General features: G+C 52.8%; 1 protein-coding gene across 1 annotated transcript; it reads left to right on the forward strand.

Annotated features, from left to right (window-relative positions):
• Nucleotides 1-12,848: 12,848 nt before the first annotated feature.
• On the forward strand, nucleotides 12,849-22,837 carry TMUB1 (transmembrane and ubiquitin like domain containing 1). The gene is made up of 2 exons (XM_069729042.1): nucleotides 12,849-13,429; nucleotides 22,050-22,837. The coding sequence occupies exons 1-2, from the start codon at nucleotides 12,924-12,926 to the stop codon at nucleotides 22,390-22,392; spliced, it is 849 nt and encodes a 282-aa protein (XP_069585143.1). The 5' UTR covers nucleotides 12,849-12,923; the 3' UTR covers nucleotides 22,393-22,837.
• Nucleotides 22,838-23,668: the final 831 nt, after the last annotated feature.

The raw sequence follows: 23,668 nt of genomic DNA on the forward strand, positions 1-23,668 counted from the left end.
TGAGGCTGTATAATGATGATGAGGCTGTATAATGATGATGGGGCTGTATAATGATGATGGGGCTGTATAATGATGATGAGGCTGTATAATGATGATTGAGGCTGTATAATAATGATGGGGCTGTATAATGATGATGGGGCTGTATAATGATGATGAGGCTGTATAATGATGATGAGGCTGTATAATGATGATGGGGCTGTATAATGATGATGGGGCTGTATAATGATGATGAGGCTGTATAATGATGATGAGGCTGTATAATGATGATGAGGCTGTATAATGATGATGAGGCTGTATAATGATGATGGGGCTGTATAATGATGATGGGGCTGTATAATGATGATGAGGCTGTATAATGATGATGAGGCTGTATAATAATGATGGGGCTGTATAATGATGATGGAGCTGTATAATGATGATGGGGCTGTATAATGATGATGGGGCTGTATAATGATGATGAGGCTGTATAATGATGATGAGGCTGTATAATGATGATGGAGCTGTATAATGATGATGGAGCTGTATAATGATGATGGGGCTGTATAATGATGATGGGGCTGTATAATGATGATGGGGCTGTATAATGATGATGGGGCTGTATAATGATGATGAGGCTGTATAATGATGATGAGGCTGTATAATGATGATGAGGCTGTATAATGATGATGGGGCTGTATAATGATGATGGGGCTGTATAATGATGATGGGGCTGTATAATGATGATGGGGCTGTATAATGATGATGGGGCTGTATAATGATGATGGGGCTGTATAATGATGATGGGGCTGTATAATGATGATGAGGCTGTATAATGATGATGGGGCTGTATAATGATGATGGGGCTGTATAATGATGATGGGGCTGTATAATGATGATGGGGCTGTATAATGATGATGAGGCTGTATAATGATGATGGGGCTGTATAATGATGATGGGGCTGTATAATGATGATGGAGCTGTATAATGATGATGAGGCTGTATAATGATGATGGGAGCTGTATAATGATGATGAGGCTGTATAATGATGATGGGGCTGTATAATGATGATGAGGCTGTATAATGATGATGGGGCTGTATAATGATGATGGGGCTGTATAATGATGATGAGGCTGTATAATGATGATGGGGCTGTATAATGATGATGGGGCTGTATAATGATGATGGGGCTGTATAATGATGATGGGGCTGTATAATGATGATGAGGCTGTATAATGATGATGGAGCTGTATAATGATGATGGAGCTGTATAATGATGATGGGGCTGTATAATGATGATGGGGCTGTATAATGATGATGGGCTGTATAATGATGATGAGGCTGTATAATGATGATGAGGCTGTATAATGATGATGGGGCTGTATAATGATGATGGGGCTGTATAATGATGATGGGCTGTATAATGATGATGGGGCTGTATAATGATGATGGGGCTGTATAATGATGATGGAGCTGTATAATGATGATGGGGCTGTATAATGATGATGGAGCTGTATAATGATGATGGAGCTGTATAATGATGATGGAGCTGTATAATGATGATGGCGCTGTATAATGATGATGGGGCTGTATAATGATGATGGGGCTGTATAATGATGATGAGGGCTGTATAATGATGATGGAGCTGTATAATGATGATGGGGCTGTATAATGATGATGGAGCTGTATAATGATGATGGCGCTGTATAATGATGATGGGGCTGTATAATGATGATGGGCTGTATAATGATGATGGGGCTGTATAATGATGATGAGGCTGTATAATGATGATGGGGCTGTATAATGATGATGGGGCTGTATAATGATGATGGGGCTGTATAATGATGATGAGGCTGTATAATGATGATGAGGCTGTATAATGATGATGGGGCTGTATAATGATGATGGAGGCTGTATAATGATGATGGGGCTGTATAATGATGATGAGGCTGTATAATGATGATGAGGCTGTATAATGATGATGGGGCTGTATAATGATGATGGGGCTGTATAATGATGATGAGGCTGTATAATGATGATGGAGCTGTATAATGATGATGGGGCTGTATAATGATGATGAGGCTGTATAATGATGATGAGGCTGTATAATGATGATGAGGCTGTATAATGATGATGGGGCTGTATAATGATGATGAGGCTGTATAATGATGATGAGGCTGTATAATGATGATGGGGCTGTATAATGATGATGAGGCCTGTATAATGATGATGGGGCTGTATAATGATGATGAGGCTGTATAATGATGATGGGGCTGTATAATGATGGAGCTGTATAATGATGATGGAGCTGTATAATGATGATGGAGCTGTATAATGATGATGGGGCTGTATAATGATGATGAGGCTGTATAATGATGATGGAGCTGTATAATGATGATGGAGCTGTATAATGATGATGGGGCTGTATAATGATGATGGAGCTGTATAATGATGGAGCTGTATAATGATGATGGAGCTGTATAATGATGATGGGGCTGTATAATGATGATGAGGCTGTATAATGATGATGGAGCTGTATAATGATGATGGGGCTGTATAATGATGATGGGGCTGTATAATGATGATGAGGCTGTATAATGATGATGAGGCTGTATAATGATGATGAGGCTGTATAATGATGGGGCTGTATAATGATGATGAGGCTGTATAATGATGATGAGGCTGTATAATGATGATGGGGCTGTATAATGATGATGGGGCTGTATAATGATGATGAGGCTGTATAATGATGGAGCTGTATAATGATGGAGCTGTATAATGATGATGGGGCTGTATAATGATGATGAGGCTGTATAATGATGATGGGGCTGTATAATGATGATGAGGCTGTATAATGATGATGAGGCTGTATAATGATGATGAGGCTGTATAATGATGATGAGGCTGTATAATGATGAGGCTGTATAATGATGATGAGGCTGTATAATGATGATGAGGCTGTATAATGATGATGGCGCTGTATAATGATGATGGAGCTGTATAATGATGATGGAGCTGTATAATGATGGGGCTGTATAATGATGATGGGGCTGTATAATGATGATGAGGCTGTATAATGATGATGGAGCTGTATAATGATGATGAGGCTGTATAATGATGATGAGGCTGTATAATGATGATGGGGCTGTATAATGATGATGGAGCTGTATAATGATGATGAGGCTGTATAATGATGAGGCTGTATAATGATGATGAGGCTGTATAATGATGATGGGGCTGTATAATGATGATGAGGCTGTATAATGATGATGGGGCTGTATAATGATGATGGAGCTGTATAATGATGATGGGGCTGTATAATGATGATGAGGCTGTATAATGATGATGGGGCTGTATAATGATGATGAGGCTGTATAATGATGATGAGGCTGTATAATGATGAGGCTGTATAATGATGATGAGGCTGTATAATGATGATGGGGCTGTATAATGATGATGAGGCTGTATAATGATGATGGGGCTGTATAATGATGATGAGGCTGTATAATGATGATGTGGCTGTATAATGATGATGGGGCTGTATAATGATGATGGAGCTGTATAATGATGATGAGGCTGTATAATGATGATGGGGCTGTATAATGATGATGGGGCTGTATAATGATGATGAGGCTGTATAATGATGATGGGGCTGTATAATGATGATGAGGCTGTATAATGATGATGGAGCTGTATAATGATGATGGAGCTGTATAATGATGATGAGGCTGTATAATGATGATGAGGCTGTATAATGATGATGAGGCTGTATAATGATGATGAGGCTGTATAATGATGATGGGGCTGTATAATGATGATGAGGCTGTATAATGATGATGAGGCTGTATAATGATGATGGGGCTGTATAATGATGATGAGGCTGTATAATGATGATGAGGCTGTATAATGATGATGGGGCTGTATAATGATGATGGAGCTGTATAATGATGATGGGGCTGTATAATGATGATGGGGCTGTATAATGATGATGAGGCTGTATAATGATGATGGGGCTGTATAATGATGATGGGGCTGTATAATGATGATGAGGCTGTATAATGATGATGGGGCTGTATAATGATGATGAGGCTGTATAATGATGATGGGGCTGTATAATGATGATGGAGCTGTATAATGATGATGGAGCTGTATAATGATGATGGAGCTGTATAATGATGATGGGGCTGTATAATGATGATGGGGCTGTATAATGATGATGGGGCTGTATAATGATGATGAGGCTGTATAATGATGATGAGGCTGTATAATGATGATGAGGCTGTATAATGATGATGAGGCTGTATAATGATGATGGGGCTGTATAATGATGATGGGGCTGTATAATGATGATGGAGCTGTATAATGATGATGAGGCTGTATAATGATGATGTGGCTGTATAATGATGATGGGGCTGTATAATGATGATGGAGCTGTATAATGATGATGAGGCTGTATAATGATGATGGGGCTGTATAATGATGATGGGGCTGTATAATGATGATGAGGCTGTATAATGATGATGGGGCTGTATAATGATGATGAGGCTGTATAATGATGATGGAGCTGTATAATGATGATGGAGCTGTATAATGATGATGAGGCTGTATAATGATGATGAGGCTGTATAATGATGATGAGGCTGTATAATGATGATGAGGCTGTATAATGATGATGGGGCTGTATAATGATGATGAGGCTGTATAATGATGATGAGGCTGTATAATGATGATGGGGCTGTATAATGATGATGAGGCTGTATAATGATGATGAGGCTGTATAATGATGATGGGGCTGTATAATGATGATGGAGCTGTATAATGATGATGGGGCTGTATAATGATGATGGGGCTGTATAATGATGATGAGGCTGTATAATGATGATGGGGCTGTATAATGATGATGGGGCTGTATAATGATGATGAGGCTGTATAATGATGATGGGGCTGTATAATGATGATGAGGCTGTATAATGATGATGGGGCTGTATAATGATGATGGAGCTGTATAATGATGATGGAGCTGTATAATGATGATGGAGCTGTATAATGATGATGGGGCTGTATAATGATGATGGGGCTGTATAATGATGATGGGGCTGTATAATGATGATGAGGCTGTATAATGATGATGAGGCTGTATAATGATGATGAGGCTGTATAATGATGATGAGGCTGTATAATGATGATGGAGCTGTATAATGATGATGAGGCTGTATAATGATGATGGAGCTGTATAATGATGATGAGGCTGTATAATGATGGGGCTGTATAATGATGATGGGGCTGTATAATGATGGGGCTGTATAATGATGATGAGGCTGTATAATGATGATGGAGCTGTATAATGATGATGGGGCTGTATAATGATGATGGAGCTGTATAATGATGATGAGGCTGTATAATGATGGGGCTGTATAATGATGATGGGGCTGTATAATGATGGGGCTGTATAATGATGATGAGGCTGTATAATGATGATGGAGCTGTATAATGATGATGGAGCTGTATAATGATGATGGGGCTGTATAATGATGGAGCTGTATAATGATGATGGGGCTGTATAATGATGATGAGGCTGTATAATGATGATGGAGCTGTATAATGATGATGGGGCTGTATAATGATGATGGAGCTGTATAATGATGATGAGGCTGTATAATGATGGGGCTGTATAATGATGATGGGGCTGTATAATGATGGGGCTGTATAATGATGATGAGGCTGTATAATGATGATGGAGCTGTATAATGATGATGGAGCTGTATAATGATGATGGGGCTGTATAATGATGGAGCTGTATAATGATGATGGAGCTGTATAATGATGATGGGGCTGTATAATGATGGGGCTGTATAATGATGATGAGGCTGTATAATGATGATGGAGCTGTATAATGATGATGGAGCTGTATAATGATGATGAGGCTGTATAATGATGGAGCTGTATAATGATGATGGGGCTGTATAATGATGATGAGGCTGTATAATGATGATGAGGCTGTATAATGATGATGAGGCTGTATAATGATGATGGAGCTGTATAATGATGATGAGGCTGTATAATGATGATGAGGCTGTATAATGATGATGAGGCTGTATAATGATGATGAGGCTGTATAATGATGATGAGGCTGTATAATGATGATGAGGCTGTATAATGATGATGGGGCTGTATAATGATGATGAGGCTGTATAATGATGATGAGGCTGTATAATGATGATGGAGCTGTATAATGATGATGAGGCTGTATAATGATGATGGAGCTGTATAATGATGATGGAGCTGTATAATGATGATGAGGCTGTATAATGATGATGGGGCTGTATAATGATGATGAGGCTGTATAATGATGATGGAGCTGTATAATGATGATGGAGCTGTATAATGATGATGAGGCTGTATAATGATGATGGAGCTGTATAATGATGATGGAGCTGTATAATGATGATGGAGCTGTATAATGATGATGGGGCTGTATAATGATGATGGGGCTGTATAATGATGATGGGGCTGTATAATGATGATGGAGCTGTATAATGATGATGAGGCTGTATAATGATGATGGGGCTGTATAATGATGATGGGGCTGTATAATGATGATGGGGCTGTATAATGATGATGGGGCTGTATAATGATGATGAGGCTGTATAATGATGATGGGGCTGTATAATGATGATGGGGCTGTATAATGATGATGGGGCTGTATAATGATGATGAGGCTGTATAATGATGATGAGGCTGTATAATGATGATGAGGCTGTATAATGATGGGGCTGTATAATGATGATGGAGCTGTATAATGATGATGAGGCTGTATAATGATGGAGCTGTATAATGATGATGAGGCTGTATAATGATGATGGAGCTGTATAATGATGATGAGGCTGTATAATGATGATGAGGCTGTATAATGATGGGGCTGTATAATGATGATGGAGCTGTATAATGATGATGAGGCTGTATAATGATGGAGCTGTATAATGATGATGAGGCTGTATAATGATGATGGAGCTGTATAATGATGATGGGGCTGTATAATGATGATGAGGCTGTATAATGATGATGGGGCTGTATAATGATGATGGGGCTGTATAATGATGATGAGGCTGTATAATGATGATGAGGCTGTATAATGATGATGAGGCTGTATAATGATGATGAGGCTGTATAATGATGATGAGGCTGTATAATGATGATGAGGCTGTATAATGATGATGGAGCTGTATAATGATGATGGAGCTGTATAATGATGATGAGGCTGTATAATGATGATGGGGCTGTATAATGATGATGGAGCTGTATAATGATGATGAGGCTGTATAATGATGATGGGGCTGTATAATGATGATGGGGCTGTATAATGATGATGGGGCTGTATAATGATGATGGGGCTGTATAATGATGATGGGGCTGTATAATGATGATGGGGCTGTATAATGATGATGGAGCTGTATAATGATGATGGAGCTGTATAATGATGATGGAGCTGTATAATGATGATGGAGCTGTATAATGATGATGGAGCTGTATAATGATGATGGGGCTGTATAATGATGATGGGGCTGTATAATGATGATGGGGCTGTATAATGATGATGAGGCTGTATAATGATGATGAGGCTGTATAATGATGATGGGGCTGTATAATGATGATGGGGCTGTATAATGATGATGGGGCTGTATAATGATGATGAGGCTGTATAATGATGATGGGGCTGTATAATGATGATGAGGCTGTATAATGATGATGGGGCTGTATAATGATGATGAGGCTGTATAATGATGATGAGGCTGTATAATGATGATGGGGCTGTATAATGATGATGGAGCTGTATAATGATGATGGAGCTGTATAATGATGATGGAGCTGTATAATGATGATGGGGCTGTATAATGATGATGGGGCTGTATAATGATGATGGGGCTGTATAATGATGATGAGGCTGTATAATGATGATGAGGCTGTATAATGATGATGGGGCTGTATAATGATGATGGGGCTGTATAATGATGATGAGGCTGTATAATGATGATGGGGCTGTATAATGATGATGGGGCTGTATAATGATGATGGGGCTGTATAATGATGATGAGGCTGTATAATGATGATGAGGCTGTATAATGATGATGGAGCTGTATAATGATGATGAGGCTGTATAATGATGATGGAGCTGTATAATGATGATGAGGCTGTATAATGATGGGGCTGTATAATGATGATGGGGCTGTATAATGATGGGGCTGTATAATGATGATGAGGCTGTATAATGATGATGGAGCTGTATAATGATGATGGGGCTGTATAATGATGATGGAGCTGTATAATGATGATGAGGCTGTATAATGATGGGGCTGTATAATGATGATGGGGCTGTATAATGATGGGGCTGTATAATGATGATGAGGCTGTATAATGATGATGGAGCTGTATAATGATGATGGAGCTGTATAATGATGATGGGGCTGTATAATGATGATGGAGCTGTATAATGATGATGGAGCTGTATAATGATGATGGGGCTGTATAATGATGATGAGGCTGTATAATGATGGGGCTGTATAATGATGATGGGGCTGTATAATGATGGGGCTGTATAATGATGATGGAGCTGTATAATGATGATGAGGCTGTATAATGATGATGAGGCTGTATAATGATGATGGAGCTGTATAATGATGATGAGGCTGTATAATGATGATGGAGCTGTATAATGATGATGGAGCTGTATAATGATGATGAGGCTGTATAATGATGATGGGGCTGTATAATGATGATGGGGCTGTATAATGATGATGGGGCTGTATAATGATGATGGAGCTGTATAATGATGATGAGGCTGTATAATGATGATGAGGCTGTATAATGATGATGGGGCTGTATAATGATGATGGGGCTGTATAATGATGATGGGGCTGTATAATGATGATGGAGCTGTATAATGATGATGAGGCTGTATAATGATGATGAGGCTGTATAATGATGATGAGGCTGTATAATGATGATGGGGCTGTATAATGATGATGGGGCTGTATAATGATGATGGGGCTGTATAATGATGATGGAGCTGTATAATGATGATGGAGCTGTATAATGATGATGAGGCTGTATAATGATGATGAGGCTGTATAATGATGATGGGGCTGTATAATGATGATGGGGCTGTATAATGATGATGGGGCTGTATAATGATGATGGAGCTGTATAATGATGATGAGGCTGTATAATGATGATGAGGCTGTATAATGATGATGAGGCTGTATAATGATGATGAGGCTGTATAATGATGATGAGGCTGTATAATGATGATGAGGCTGTATAATGATGATGGAGCTGTATAATGATGATGAGGCTGTATAATGATGATGAGGCTGTATAATGATGATGAGGCTGTATAATGATGATGGGGCTGTATAATGATGATGGAGCTGTATAATGATGATGGAGCTGTATAATGATGATGGAGCTGTATAATGATGATGAGGCTGTATAATGATGATGAGGCTGTATAATGATGATGGAGCTGTATAATGATGATGGAGCTGTATAATGATGATGAGGCTGTATAATGATGATGGAGCTGTATAATGATGATGGAGCTGTATAATGATGATGGAGCTGTATAATGATGATGAGGCTGTATAATGATGATGAGGCTGTATAATGATGATGAGGCTGTATAATGATGATGGAGCTGTATAATGATGATGGAGCTGTATAATGATGATGAGGCTGTATAATGATGATGGAGCTGTATAATGATGATGGAGCTGTATAATGATGATGGAGCTGTATAATGATGATGAGGCTGTATAATGATGATGGGGCTGTATAATGATGATGGGGCTGTATAATGATGATGGGGCTGTATAATGATGATGGGGCTGTATAATGATGGAGCTGTATAATGATGATGGGGCTGTATAATGATGGAGCTGTATAATGATGATGGGGCTGTATAATGATGATGAGGCTGTATAATGATGATGAGGCTGTATAATGATGATGGGGCTGTATAATGATGATGGGGCTGTATAATGATGATGGGGCTGTATAATGATGGAGCTGTATAATGATGATGGGGCTGTATAATGATGGAGCTGTATAATGATGATGGGGCTGTATAATGATGATGAGGCTGTATAATGATGATGAGGCTGTATAATGATGATGGGGCTGTATAATGATGATGAGGCTGTATAATGATGATGGGGCTGTATAATGATGATGAGGCTGTATAATGATGATGGGGCTGTATAATGATGATGAGGCTGTATAATGATGATGAGGCTGTATAATGATGATGGGGCTGTATAATGATGATGGGGCTGTATAATGATGATGAGGCTGTATAATGATGATGGAGCTGTATAATGATGATGAGGCTGTATAATGATGATGGGGCTGTATAATGATGATGGGTTCTGTATAATAATAATCTTTATTTTTATATAGCGCTAACATATTCCGCAGCGCTTCAGTTTGCACACATTATCATCACTGTCCCCAATGAGACTCACTATCCTATTCCCCATCAGTCGGTCTTTGTATTCTGGGATGAAACCGGAGGAAACTCGGGGAGAACATACAATGTCCTTGCAGATGTTCTTGGTGGGATTTGAACCCAAGATTCCAGGGCTGCCACCCTGTAGTGCTGACCACTGAGCCACCGTGCTGCCCAGTACAATGATGATGATGATGGGGGCTGTATGATCGGGCTCTGTTTGTTATGGGGGGGGGGGGGGAGGCTAGTGGTCCTGTTGCCTTAGTAATTCTTGATGGCTTGTGGTCGTCCTGCTTCCGCGTATTCAGTGGTCCTAATATGGTAGCCGTGGTCTTAGTGCCTGGGTGGTTGGTGGTGAGCTCTATGTGGTAGGCGTGGTTCAAGTGCCTGAGTAGATGGTGGTCTTGTGGTGGCCGTGGTCCTGATGCCGGGAAGTCGGTGGTCTTCATATGGTAGCCGTGGTCCTACTGCCTGTGTTGTTGGTGGTGAGCTTCATGTTGTAGTCGTCGTTCTAGTGCCTGAGTAGATGGTGGTCTTCATATGGTAGCCGTGGTCCTACTGCCTGGGTGGTTGGTGGTGAGCTTCATGTGGTAGCCGTGGTTCTAGTGCCTGAGTAGTTGGTGGTCCTCTTGTGATGGCTGTGGTCCTGATGCCGGGTAGTCAGTGGTCCTCATATGGTAGCCGTGGTCCTAGTGCCTGGGTGGTTGGTGGTGAGCTTCATGTGGTAGCCGTGGTTCTAGTGCCTGAGTAGATGGTGGTCCTCATATGGTAGCCATGGTCTTAGTGCCTGGGTGGTTGGTGGTGAGCATCATGTGGTAGCCGTGGTTCTAGTGCCTGAGTAGATGGTGGTCCTCATATGGTAGCCGTGGTCCTAGTGCCTGGGTGGTTGGTGGTGAGCTCCATGTGGTAGCCATGTCTAGTGCCTGAGTAGTCGGTGGTCCTCATATGGTAGCCGTGGTCCTAGTGCCTGGGTGGTTGGTGGTGAGCTTCATGTGGTAGCCGTGGTTCTAGTGCCTGAGTAGATGGTGGTCCTCTTGTGATGGCTGTGGTCCTGATGCCGGGTAGTCGGTGGTCTTCATATGGTAGCCGTGGTCCTAGTGCCTGGGTGGTTGGTGGTGAGCTCCATGTGGTATCCGTGGTTCTAGTGCCTGAGTAGATGGTGGTCTTGTGGTGGCCGTGGTCCTGATGCCGGGTAGTCGGTGGTCTTCATATGGTAGCCGTGGTCCTACTGCCTGGGTGGTTGGTGGTGAGCTTCATGTGGTAGCCGTGGTTCTAGTGCCTGAGTAGTTGGTGGTCCTCTTGTGATGGCTGTGGTCCTGATGCCGGGTAGTCAGTGGTCCTCATATGGTAGCCGTGGTCCTAGTGCCTGGGTGGTTGGTGGTGAGCATCATGTGGAAGCCGTAGTTCTAGTGCCTGAGTAGATGGTGGTCCTAGTGCCTGGGTGGTTGGTGGTGAGCTCCATGTGGTAGCCATGTCTAGTGCCTGAGTAGATGGTGGTCCTCATATGGTAGCCATGGTCCTAGTGCCTGGGTGGTTGGTGGTGAGCTTCATGTGGTAGCCGTGGTTCTAGTGCCTGAGTAGTCGGTGGTCCTCATATGGTAGCCGTGGTCCTAGTGCCTGGGTGGTTGGTGGTGAGCTTCATGTGGTAGCCGTGGTTCTAGTGCCTGAGTAGATGGTGGTCCTCTTGTGATGGCTGTGGTCCTGATGCCGGGTAGTCAGTGGTCCTCATATGGTAGCCGTGGTCCTAGTGCCTGGGTGGTTGGTGGTGAGCTCCATGTGGTATCCGTGGTTCTAGTGCCTGAGTAGATGGTGGTCTTGTGGTGGCTGTGGTCCTGATGCCGGGTAGTCAGTGGTCCTCATATGGTAGCTGTGGTCCTAGTGCCTGGGTGGTTGGTGGTGGTCCTCTTGTGATGGCTGTGGTCCTGATGCCGGGTAGTCAGTGGTCCTCATATGGTAGCCGTGGTCCTAGTGCCTGGGTGGTTGGTGGTGAGCTCCATGTGGTAGCCGTGGTCCTAGTGCCTGAGTGGTTGGTGGTGAGCTTCATGTGGTAGCCGTGGTCCTAGTGCCTGGGTGGTTGGTGGTGAGCTTCATGTGGTAGCCGTGGTTCTAGTGCCTGAGTAGATGGTGGTCCTCATATCGTAGCCGTGGTTCTAGTGCCTGAGTAGATGGTGGTCCTCATATAGTAGCCGTGGTCCTAGTGCCTGGGTGGTTGGTGGTGAGCTTCATGTGGTAGCCGTGGTTCTAGTGCCTGAGTAGATGGTGGTCCTCATATGGTAGCCGTGGTCCTAGTGCCTGGGTGGTTGGTGGTGAGCTTCATGTGGTAGCCGTGGTTCTAGTGCCTGAGTAGATGGTGGTCCTCATATGGTAGCCGTGGTCCTACTGCCTGGGTGGTTGGTGGTCCTCTTGTGATGGCTGTGGTCCTGATGCCGGGTAGTCGGTGGTCCTCATGTGGTGGTCTCTCTCTTGCAGCGTCATCTCCATGGCCCTGATAGAAGGCATCGGGGATGAGGTTACCATTCTCTGTGCGATTCTTCTCCTGATCTCGCTCATCGCCTTGGCTTGGATTTCTACCCACACTTCTGAGAGGGGATCTGCTCCATGGTGGTCGCAGGCCTCTGCAGGACGCGGAGCTGAGCCACAACCAAGACCACCCGTGAATTGTACTGACCGGCCCCCTGACAGTGGTGAACCTGAAGGACCCACGTCTGACACTGCAGAGGATGCTGGGAGCTCTTCTACTAGTCTGGACTCCTCGCTGAGTAATCACTTCACATCTGTTGACCAGAGACCCTCCTCTAGTTGTGTCTCGCCCCCTGTGCGACACAGAGGACCCCCAACACACGGTGATTCTACAGGGACACAGAATACAATAACTCTGCGATTAAAGTTCTTGAATGAAACGGAGCGCGTGGTGTCCGTCCGGCTCACCGACTCCGTCCTGCACATCAAGAGGTAAGTGGCTGGAGAGCAGCGACATCAGTTTGGGGGCGGTGGGCTGCACAGCGTACACCCTGGTGCCTCAGGGGTAACTATTCTGGTCATTAGGGGGTCTGTGCCACCGCTGCCTCATCATTGACCGCTCCACAGGGGGCAGCGCAGGGCTGGCGTTATCTAGTTGAAGCATTTAGGGCACTTTCATTATCAGGCTATGTGCACACGTCAGGATTTTCTGCAGAATTTTCCTGTACAAAACCGGACTTTTTCTGGAGGAAATCCGCATGCTTTTTTTAGTGTCTTTGACGCGTTTTTTACCCAATTTTTTCCGGAGCTTCCCAATGCATTAAATAGCGGAAAAACACAAAAAATCCGCAAAATTTATGAACATGCTGCGTTTTTTACCGCAATACTTTTTTTTTTTGCGGGGAGAAAACGCATCATGTGAACAAAAATTGTACAATGCATTAAAAATTATGGGATGCTTATGTATGCGTTTAAGTTTTCCCTGAGGAAAACTGTCAAAAAAAAGCAAAAAATCCTGAACGGGTGCACATAGCCTTATGGGACTCAGACCATTTAACACATCCGTTTGCTACTATTTGGGGTTGCGGCTGTTTTCCATGACATGTCCTATTTTTGTGGTTTTGGTGAAGTCATAAGGGCACAGCGCTGCCTTTCCTGTTATAGCGTATTAACCGATGTGTAATAATCTGGGCATGTCAAGGTGGCAGCTCGCTGTAGTACCACAGCCCGGTGATGGCCATTGCTGGTCTTCATGGTACATTTCTGTCTTCAATCTCCATTGCCTCCCCTGTTGTAGACTCACAAGCTGTCCTATTGTAGCCTCGCTCCCTGCTGGCGGCCTTCCTGTCGCAGCCTTGCACCCGATGGCGGCCGTCCTGTTGCGGCCTCATGCCCAGCTCGCAGCCGTCCTGTTGTGGCCTCGCTCCCTACTTGCAGCCTTCCTTTCGTGGCCCCCTGCTGGCAGCCTTCCTGTTGTGGCCTCGCTCCCTACTTGCAGACTTCCTGTCATGGCCCTGCCCCCTGCTGGCAGCCTTCCTGTCGCGGCCCCACCCCCAGCTGGCAGCCTTCCTGTTGCAGCCCCGCCCTCTGCTGGCAGCCTTCCTGTCGCGGCACCACCCCTTGCCTGCAGCCTTCCTGTTGCGGCCCCGCCCCCTGCTGGCAGCCTTCCTGTCGCGGCCCTGCTTCCCGCTTGCAACCGTCCTGTTGCAGCCTCGCCCCCTGCTGGCAGCCTTCCTGTCGCGGCCCCACCCCCTGCTGGCAGCCTTCCTGTTGCGGCCCCGCCCTCTGCTGGCAGCCTTCCTGTTGCAGCCCCGCCCTCTGCTGGCAGCCTTCCTGTCGCGGCACCACCCCTTGCTGGCAGCCTTCCTGTTGCGGCCCCGCCCTCTGCTGGCAGCCTTCCTGTCGCGGCACCACCCCTTGCTGGCAGCCTTCCTGTTGCGGCCCCGCCCCCTGCTGCAGCCTTCCTGTCGCGGCCCTGCTTCCCGCTTGCAACCGTCCTGTTGCAGCCTCGCCCCCTGCTGGCAGCCTTCCTGTCGCGGCCCCACCCCCTGCTGGCAGCCTTCCTGTTGCGGCCCCGCCCTCTGCTGGCAGCCTTCCTGTTGCGGCCCCGCCCTCTGCTGGCAGCCTTCCTGTCGCGGCACCACCCCTTGCTGGCAGCCTTCCTGTTGCGGCCCCGCCCTCTGCTGGCAGCCTTCCTGTCGCGGCCCTGCTTCCCGCTTGCAACCGTCCTGTTGCAGCCTCGCCCCCTGCTGGCAGCCTTCTTGTCGCGGCCCCACCCCCTGCTGGCAGCCTTCCTGTTGTGGCCCCGCCCTCTGCTGGCAGCCTTCCTGTTGCAGCCCCGCCCTCTGCTGGCAGCCTTCCTGTCGCGGCACCACCCCTTGCTGGCAGCCTTCCTGTTGCGGCCCCGCCCCCTGCTGGCAGCCTTCCTGTCGCGGCCCTGCTTCCCGCTTGCAACCGTCCTGTTGCAGCCTCGACCCTGCTGGCAGCCTTCCTGTTGCGGCCCCGCCCTCTGCTGGCAGCCTTCCTGTTGCAGCCCCGCCCTCTGCTGGCAGCCTTCCTGTCGCGGCACCACCCCTTGCTGGTAGCCTTCCTGTTGCGGCCCCGCCCTCTGCTGGCAGCCTTCCTGTCGCGGCACCACCCCTTGCTGGCAGCCTTCCTGTTGCGGCCCCGCCCCCTGCTGCAGCCTTCCTGTCGCGGCCCTGCTTCCCGCTTGCAACCGTCCTGTTGCAGCCTCGCCCCCTGCTGGCAGCCTTCCTGTCGCGGCCCCACCCCCTGCTGGCAGCCTTCCTGTTGTGGCCCCGCCCTCTGCTGGCAGCCTTCCTGTTGCGGCCCCGCCCTCTGCTGGCAGCCTTCCTGTCGCGGCACCACCCCTTGCTGGCAGCCTTCCTGTTGCGGCCCCGCCCCCTGCTGGCAGCCTTCCTGTTGCGGCCCTGCTTCCCGCTTGCAACCGTCCTGTTGCAGCCTCGCCCCCTGCTGGCAGCCTTCCTGTCGCAGCCCCACCCCCTGCTGGCAGCCTTCCTGTTGCGGCCCCGCCCTCTGCTGGCAGCCTTCCTGTTGCGGCCTCGCCCCCTGCTGGCAGCCTTCCTGTTGCGGCCCCGCCCTCTGCTGGCAGCCTTCCTGTTGCGGCCTCGCCCCCTGCTGGCAGCCTTCCTGTTGCGGCCCCGCCCCCTGCTGGCAGCCTTCCTGTTGCGGCCCCGCCCTCTGCTGGCAGCCTTCCTGTTGCGGCCCCGCCCTCTGCTGGCAGCCTTCCTGTTGCGGCCCCGCCCTCTGCTGGCAGCCTTCCTGTTGCGGCCCCGCCCCCTGCTGGCAGCCTTCCTGTCGCGGCCCTGCTTCCCCCTTGCAACCGTCCTGTTGCAGCCTCGCCCCCTGCTGGCAGCCTTCCAGTCGCGGCCCCGCCCCCCGCTGGCAACCGTCCAGTCGCGGCCCCGCCCCCCGCTGGCAACCGTCCAGTCGCGGCCCCGCCCCCCGCTGGCAACCGTCCTGTTGCAGCCTCGCCCCCTGCTGGCAGCCTTCCTGTCGCGGCCCCGCCCCCGGCTGGCAGCCTTCCTGTTGCGGCACCACCCCCTGCTGGCGGCCTTCCTGTTGCGGCCCCGCCCTCTGCTGGCAGCCTTCCTGTCGCGGCACCACCCCTTGCTGGCAGCCTTCCTGTTGCGGCCCCGCCCTCTGCTGGCAGCCTTCCTGTCGCGGCACCACCCCTTGCTGGCAGCCTTCCTGTTGCGGCCCCGCCCCCTGCTGCAGCCTTCCTGTCGCGGCCCTGCTTCCCGCTTGCAACCGTCCTGTTGCAGCCTCGCCCCCTGCTGGCAGCCTTCCTGTCGCGGCCCCACCCCCTGCTGGCAGCCTTCCTGTTGCCGCCCCGCCCTCTGCTGGCAGCCTTCCTGTTGCGGCCCCGCCCTCTGCTGGCAGCCTTCCTGTCGCGGCACCACCCCTTGCTGGCAGCCTTCCTGTTGCGGCCCCGCCCCCTGCTGGCAGCCTTCCTGTCGCGGCCCTGCTTCCCGCTTGCAACCGTCCTGTTGCAGCCTCGCCCCCTGCTGGCAGCCTTCCTGTCGCGGCCCCACCCCCTGCTGGCAGCCTTCCTGTTGTGGCCCCGCCCTCTGCTGGCAGCCTTCCTGTTGCGGCCCCGCCCTCTGCTGGCAGCCTTCCTGTCGCGGCACCACCCCTTGCTGGCAGCCTTCCTGTTGCGGCCCCGCCCTCTGCTGGCAGCCTTCCTGTCGCGGCCCTGCTTCCCGCTTGCAACCGTCCTGTTGCAGCCTCGCCCCCTGCTGGCAGCCTTCTTGTCGCGGCCCCACCCCCTGCTGGCAGCCTTCCTGTTGTGGCCCCGCCCTCTGCTGGCAGCCTTCCTGTTGCAGCCCCGCCCTCTGCTGGCAGCCTTCCTGTCGCGGCACCACCCCTTGCTGGCAGCCTTCCTGTTGCGGCCCCGCCCCCTGCTGGCAGCCTTCCTGTCGCGGCCCTGCTTCCCGCTTGCAACCGTCCTGTTGCAGCCTCGCCCCCTGCTGGCAGCCTTCCTGTCGCGGCCCCACCCCCTGCTGGCAGCCTTCCTGTTGCGGCCCCGCCCTCTGCTGGCAGCCTTCCTGTTGTAGCCCCGCCCTCTGCTGGCAGCCTTCCTGTCGCGGCACCACCCCTTGCTGGCAGCCTTCCTGTTGCGGCCCCGCCCTCTGCTGGCAGCCTTCCTGTCGCGGCACCACCCCTTGCTGGCAGCCTTCCTGTTGCGGCCCCGCCCCCTGCTGCAGCCTTCCTGTCGCGGCCCTGCTTCCCGCTTGCAACCGTCCTGTTGCAGCCTCGCCCCCTGCTGGCAGCCTTCCTGTCGCGGCCCCACCCCCTGCTGGCAGCCTTCCTGTTGTGGCCCCGCCCTCTGCTGGCAGCCTTCCTGTTGCGGCCCCGCCCTCTGCTGGCAGCCTTCCTGTTGCAGCCCCGCCCTCTGCTGGCAGCCTTCCTGTCGCGGCACCACCCCTTGCTGGCAGCCTTCCTGTTGCGGCCCCGCCCTCTGCTGGCAGCCTTCCTGTCGCGGCACCACCCCTTGCTGGCAGCCTTCCTGTTGCGGCCCCGCCCCCTGCTGCAGCCTTCCTGTCGCGGCCCTGCTTCCCGCTTGCAACCGTCCTGTTGCAGCCTCGCCCCCTGCTGGCAGCCTTCCTGTCGCGGCCCCACCCCCTGCTGGCAGCCTTCCTGTTGTGGCCCCGCCCTCTGCTGGCAGCCTTCCTGTTGCGGCCCCGCCCTCTGCTGGCAGCCTTCCTGTCGCGGCACCACCCCTTGCTGGCAGCCTTCCTGTTGCGGCCCCGCCCCCTGCTGGCAGCCTTCCTGTTGCGGCCCTGCTTCCCGCTTGCAACCGTCCTGTTGCAGCCTCGCCCCCTGCTGGCAGCCTTCCTGTCGCAGCCCCACCCCCTGCTGGCAGCCTTCCTGTTGCGGCCCCGCCCTCTGCTGGCAGCCTTCCTGTTGCGGCCTCGCCCCCTGCTGGCAGCCTTCCTGTTGCAGCCTCGCCCCCTGCTGGCAGCCTTCCTGTCGCAGCCCCGCCCCCTGCTGGCAGCCTTCCTGTCGCAGCCCCACCCCCTGCTGGCAGCCTTCCTGTTGCGGCCCCGCCCCCTGCTGGCAGCCTTCCTGTCGCGGCCCTGCTTCCCCCTTGCAACCGTCCTGTTGCAGCCTCGCCCCCTGCTGGCAGCCTTCCAGTCGCGGCCCCGCCCCCCGCTGGCAACCGTCCAGTCGCGGCCCCGCCCCCCGCTGGCAACCGTCCTGTTGCAGCCTCGCCCCCTGCTGGCAGCCTTCCTGTCGCGGCCCCGCCCCCGGCTGGCAGCCTTCCTGTTGCGGCACCACCCCCTGCTGGCGGCCTTCCTGTTGCGGCCCTGCCCTCTGCTGGCAGCCTTCCTGTCGCGGCACCACCCCTTGCTGGCAGCCTTCCTGTTGCGGCCCCGCCCTCTGCTGGCAGCCTTCCTGTCGCGGCACCACCCCTTGCTGGCAGCCTTCCTGTTGCGGCCCCGCCCCCTGCTGCAGCCTTCCTGTCGCGGCCCTGCTTCCCGCTTGCAACCGTCCTGTTGCAGCCTCGCCCCCTGCTGGCAGCCTTCCTGTCGCGGCCCCACCCCCTGCTGGCAGCCTTCCTGTTGCGGCCCCGCCCTCTGCTGGCAGCCTTCCTGTTGCGGCCCCGCCCTCTGCTGGCAGCCTTCCTGTCGCGGCACCACCCCTTGCTGGCAGCCTTCCTGTTGCGGCCCCGCCCCCTGCTGGCAGCCTTCCTGTCGCGGCCCTGCTTCCCGCTTGCAACCGTCCTGTTGCAGCCTCGCCCCCTGCTGGCAGCCTTCCTGTCGCGGCCCCACCCCCTGCTGGCAGCCTTCCTGTTGTGGCCCCGCCCTCTGCTGGCAGCCTTCCTGTTGCGGCCCCGCCCTCTGCTGGCAGCCTTCCTGTCGCGGCACCACCCCTTGCTGGCAGCCTTCCTGTTGCGGCCCCGCCCTCTGCTGGCAGCCTTCCTGTCGCGGCCCTGCTTCCCGCTTGCAACCGTCCTGTTGCAGCCTCGCCCCCTGCTGGCAGCCTTCTTGTCGCGGCCCCACCCCCTGCTGGCAGCCTTCCTGTTGTGGCCCCGCCCTCTGCTGGCAGCCTTCCTGTTGCAGCCCCGCCCTCTGCTGGCAGCCTTCCTGTCGCGGCACCACCCCTTGCTGGCAGCCTTCCTGTTGCGGCCCCGCCCCCTGCTGGCAGCCTTCCTGTCGCGGCCCTGCTTCCCGCTTGCAACCGTCCTGTTGCAGCCTCGCCCCCTGCTGGCAGCCTTCCTGTCGCGGCCCCACCCCCTGCTGGCAGCCTTCCTGTTGCGGCCCCGCCCTCTGCTGGCAGCCTTCCTGTTGCAGCCCCGCCCTCTGCTGGCAGCCTTCCTGTCGCGGCACCACCCCTTGCTGGCAGCCTTCCTGTTGCGGCCCCGCCCTCTGCTGGCAGCCTTCCTGTCGCGGCACCACCCCTTGCTGGCAGCCTTCCTGTTGCGGCCCCGCCCCCTGCTGCAGCCTTCCTGTCGCGGCCCTGCTTCCCGCTTGCAACCGTCCTGTTGCAGCCTCGCCCCCTGCTGGCAGCCTTCCTGTCGCGGCCCCACCCCCTGCTGGCAGCCTTCCTGTTGTGGCCCCGCCCTCTGCTGGCAGCCTTCCTGTTGCGGCCCCGCCCTCTGCTGGCAGCCTTCCTGTCGCGGCACCACCCCTTGCTGGCAGCCTTCCTGTTGCGGCCCCGCCCCCTGCTGGCAGCCTTCCTGTTGCGGCCCTGCTTCCCGCTTGCAACCGTCCTGTTGCAGCCTCGCCCCCTGCTGGCAGCCTTCCTGTCGCAGCCCCACCCCCTGCTGGCAGCCTTCCTGTTGCGGCCCCGCCCTCTGCTGGCAGCCTTCCTGTTGCGGCCTCGCCCCCTGCTGGCAGCCTTCCTGTTGCGGCCCCGCCCTCTGCTGGCAGCCTTCCTGTTGCGGCCTCGCCCCCTGCTGGCAGCCTTCCTGTTGCGGCCCCGCCCCCTGCTGGCAGCCTTCCTGTTGCGGCCCCGCCCTCTGCTGGCAGCCTTCCTGTTGCGGCCCCGCCCTCTGCTGGCAGCCTTCCTGTTGCGGCCCCGCCCTCTGCTGGCAGCCTTCCTGTTGCGGCCCCGCCCCCTGCTGGCAGCCTTCCTGTCACGGCCCTGCTTCCCCCTTGCAACCGTCCTGTTGCAGCCTCGCCCCCTGCTGGCAGCCTTCCAGTCGCGGCCCCGCCCCCCGCTGGCAACCGTCCAGTCGCGGCCCCGCCCCCCGCTGGCAACCGTCCTGTTGCAGCCTCGCCCCCTGCTGGCAGCCTTCCTGTCGCGGCCCCGCCCCCGGCTGGCAGCCTTCCTGTTGCGGCACCACCCCCTGCTGGCGGCCTTCCTGTTGCGGCCCCGCCCTCTGCTGGCAGCCTTCCTGTCGCGGCACCACCCCTTGCTGGCAGCCTTCCTGTTGCGGCCCCGCCCTCTGCTGGCAGCCTTCCTGTCGCGGCACCACCCCTTGCTGGCAGCCTTCCTGTTGCGGCCCCGCCCCCTGCTGCAGCCTTCCTGTCGCGGCCCTGCTTCCCGCTTGCAACCGTCCTGTTGCAGCCTCGCCCCCTGCTGGCAGCCTTCCTGTCGCGGCCCCACCCCCTGCTGGCAGCCTTCCTGTTGTGGCCCCGCCCTCTGCTGGCAGCCTTCCTGTTGCGGCCCCGCCCTCTGCTGGCAGCCTTCCTGTCGCGGCACCACCCCTTGCTGGCAGCCTTCCTGTTGCGGCCCCGCCCCCTGCTGGCAGCCTTCCTGTTGCGGCCCTGCTTCCCGCTTGCAACCGTCCTGTTGCAGCCTCGCCCCCTGCTGGCAGCCTTCCTGTCGCAGCCCCACCCCCTGCTGGCAGCCTTCCTGTTGCGGCCCCGCCCTCTGCTGGCAGCCTTCCTGTTGCGGCCTCGCCCCCTGCTGGCAGCCTTCCTGTTGCGGCCCCGCCCTCTGCTGGCAGCCTTCCTGTTGCGGCCTCGCCCCCTGCTGGCAGCCTTCCTGTTGCGGCCCCGCCCCCTGCTGGCAGCCTACCTGTTGCGGCCCCGCCCTCTGCTGGCAGCCTTCCTGTTGCGGCCCCGCCCTCTGCTGGCAGCCTTCCTGTTGCGGCCCCGCCCTCTGCTGGCAGCCTTCCTGTCGCGGCCCCGCCCCCTGCTGGCAGCCTTCCTGTCGCGGCCCTGCTTCCCCCTTGCAACCGTCCTGTTGCAGCCTCGCCCCCTGCTGGCAGCCTTCCAGTCGCGGCCCCGCCCCCCGCTGGCAACCGTCCAGTCGCGGCCCCGCCCCCCGCTGGCAACCGTCCTGTTGCAGCCTCGCCCCCTGCTGGCAGCCTTCCTGTCGCGGCCCCGCCCCCGGCTGGCAGCCTTCCTGTTGCGGCACCACCCCCTGCTGGCGGCCTTCCTGTTGCGGCCCCGCCCTCTGCTGGCAGCCTTCCTGTTGCGGCCCCGCCCTCTGCTGGCAGCCTTCCTGTCGCAGCACCGCCCCCTGCTGGCAGCCTTCCTGTTGCGGCCCCGCCCTCTGCTGGCAGCCTTCCTGTTGCGGCCCCGCCCTCTGCTGGCAGCCTTCCTGTCGCGCCCCCGCCCCCTGCTGGCAGCTTTCCTGTTGCGGCCTCGCACCCCACTGACATTTTATAACTTTCCATTCTTGTTTCCTGATTTAGGAGTCAGTTTCCGGAACAGGAGTCGCTCGTCCGCCTTATTTATCAGGGGCAGCTCCTTCGGGATGATTCTCAAACTGTGGCGTCGCTCCAGCTTGCTGACGGATGTGTGTTGCACTGTCATCTTTCCCAGCATGCCCCAGCCTCTGTCCTTGGTGGGGACGAACCGTCCCAGGACTCTGTGAACATCGGCAGCCTCATGATTCCATTATTCCTACTCCTCCTAGGCCTCCTGTGGTACTGCGTGATCCAGTACCCGCATGTGTTCAGTGCCACGGCCACCGCGTGTCTGGGCGCCATGACTCTGTTTGTATTGGTCCTTGTGTTCTCCTCTTACCGTAGATAATCCTGCCGCCAGCACCACATGGCACCTGGAAGTTGCAGTATTCATCCCACACAGCCGCCTCTAAGAGGATGACCACCACAAAGGCTGGACCCCGCTGGTGACCTGCATTGATGGGCGTTGAGACTCCCGTGTTCCTTGTGGCGTGAGGATTATTTTTAGTGACGACTGCAGCACCATCATGGTGTGAGAGACCAGGCCAGCGGTACATCTGGAGGATGCCAACTACCTGTCACCGCCGCTGCCGTCTCTTACCCGCAGATATGGCAACTCTCAGCTTTATTCTCATCCGCAGTCGAACAAAGAAGCGAACGTGCGGCCATGGTTTTACCAATATGGCGTCACTTGTACCTCTACAAGTAAGAAACAATGGCCAGACCACAATTCTTGTGTCTTATGGGGAGGGCTTGTATGTCTGATGTGTGGCTAATACACAGATTTATCAGAACTGACTGTGTCCTGTTATCATGTGTGACGGGTTCTGGTGGGCATGCACACGCATGATTTAATACCGCACACACATACATCTTGTGTGGCCATGGCTTCACATTGGGGGGATCGCCGTCACCATTTAATTCTTAGGTGTCATGTGCCACACAGGAGAGGAGCAGCATGTACCACCTCCAGAGATATTTGGCACGTCCCGTCCTTCCAACCTCGAAGATGTGTGCTGTCCCCTCTCCACCCCTGCCCTTTTCTCTTTCGGAGAGGTGCGGCATGTGTCCGGTCACGGGTCCTTCTCCGGTACCACACAATAAACAGCTAGAGTATAGTAAACAACTCCAAGACCTTTAGGCAAAATACGAAAGGTCCATATACGATCCACCACACAAATGATAAAATAGTCCAGAAGCTGAATGCAGTTGAGTAACAGGATAAAAGTCCAACAATCCAGCAGACAGAGGATAGCACAGTCCATATACTCTTCTTTCTCTCTATGCTGTGATCACATCATCATTCCACACAGGACTGATCTGTGTCTCACCTCCCTGATATTTACAAGTCCCCCTCCTCATTCACAGGTTAGGGGAGGGGGGCGCAGGGGCTCATTGTTTCAACAAGCTAGGTCAACATATCATTAGCATATTAGCAAACAACATTATTCACTGACCCTGTTGAGAGATAACAGTACAGGACTGTGGGGGCTGATATCAAATGGCAAATAACAGCAATTCATCAAATGATTATTCATTAATAACTCATTCTGCAAGAGAACACCATGATAATCAGTAAAATATAAATATACACAAAATGATACCCACATAACATATCCCATCAT

This window comes from Ranitomeya imitator, chromosome 6, assembly GCF_032444005.1.
Source record: "Ranitomeya imitator isolate aRanImi1 chromosome 6, aRanImi1.pri, whole genome shotgun sequence".
NCBI lineage: Eukaryota > Metazoa > Chordata > Amphibia > Anura > Dendrobatidae > Ranitomeya > Ranitomeya imitator.

Excerpts from the sequence above, each read along its gene's own strand:
- TMUB1 (XM_069729042.1), top strand. The coding sequence starts at position 12,924 with ATGTGGTGGTCTCTCTCTTGCAGCGTCATCTCCATGGCCCTGATAGAA. Across the intron at positions 13,430-22,049 it reads TCCGTCCTGCACATCAAGAG|GAGTCAGTTTCCGGAACAGG; the intron begins GTAAGTGGCTGG and ends TTCCTGATTTAG.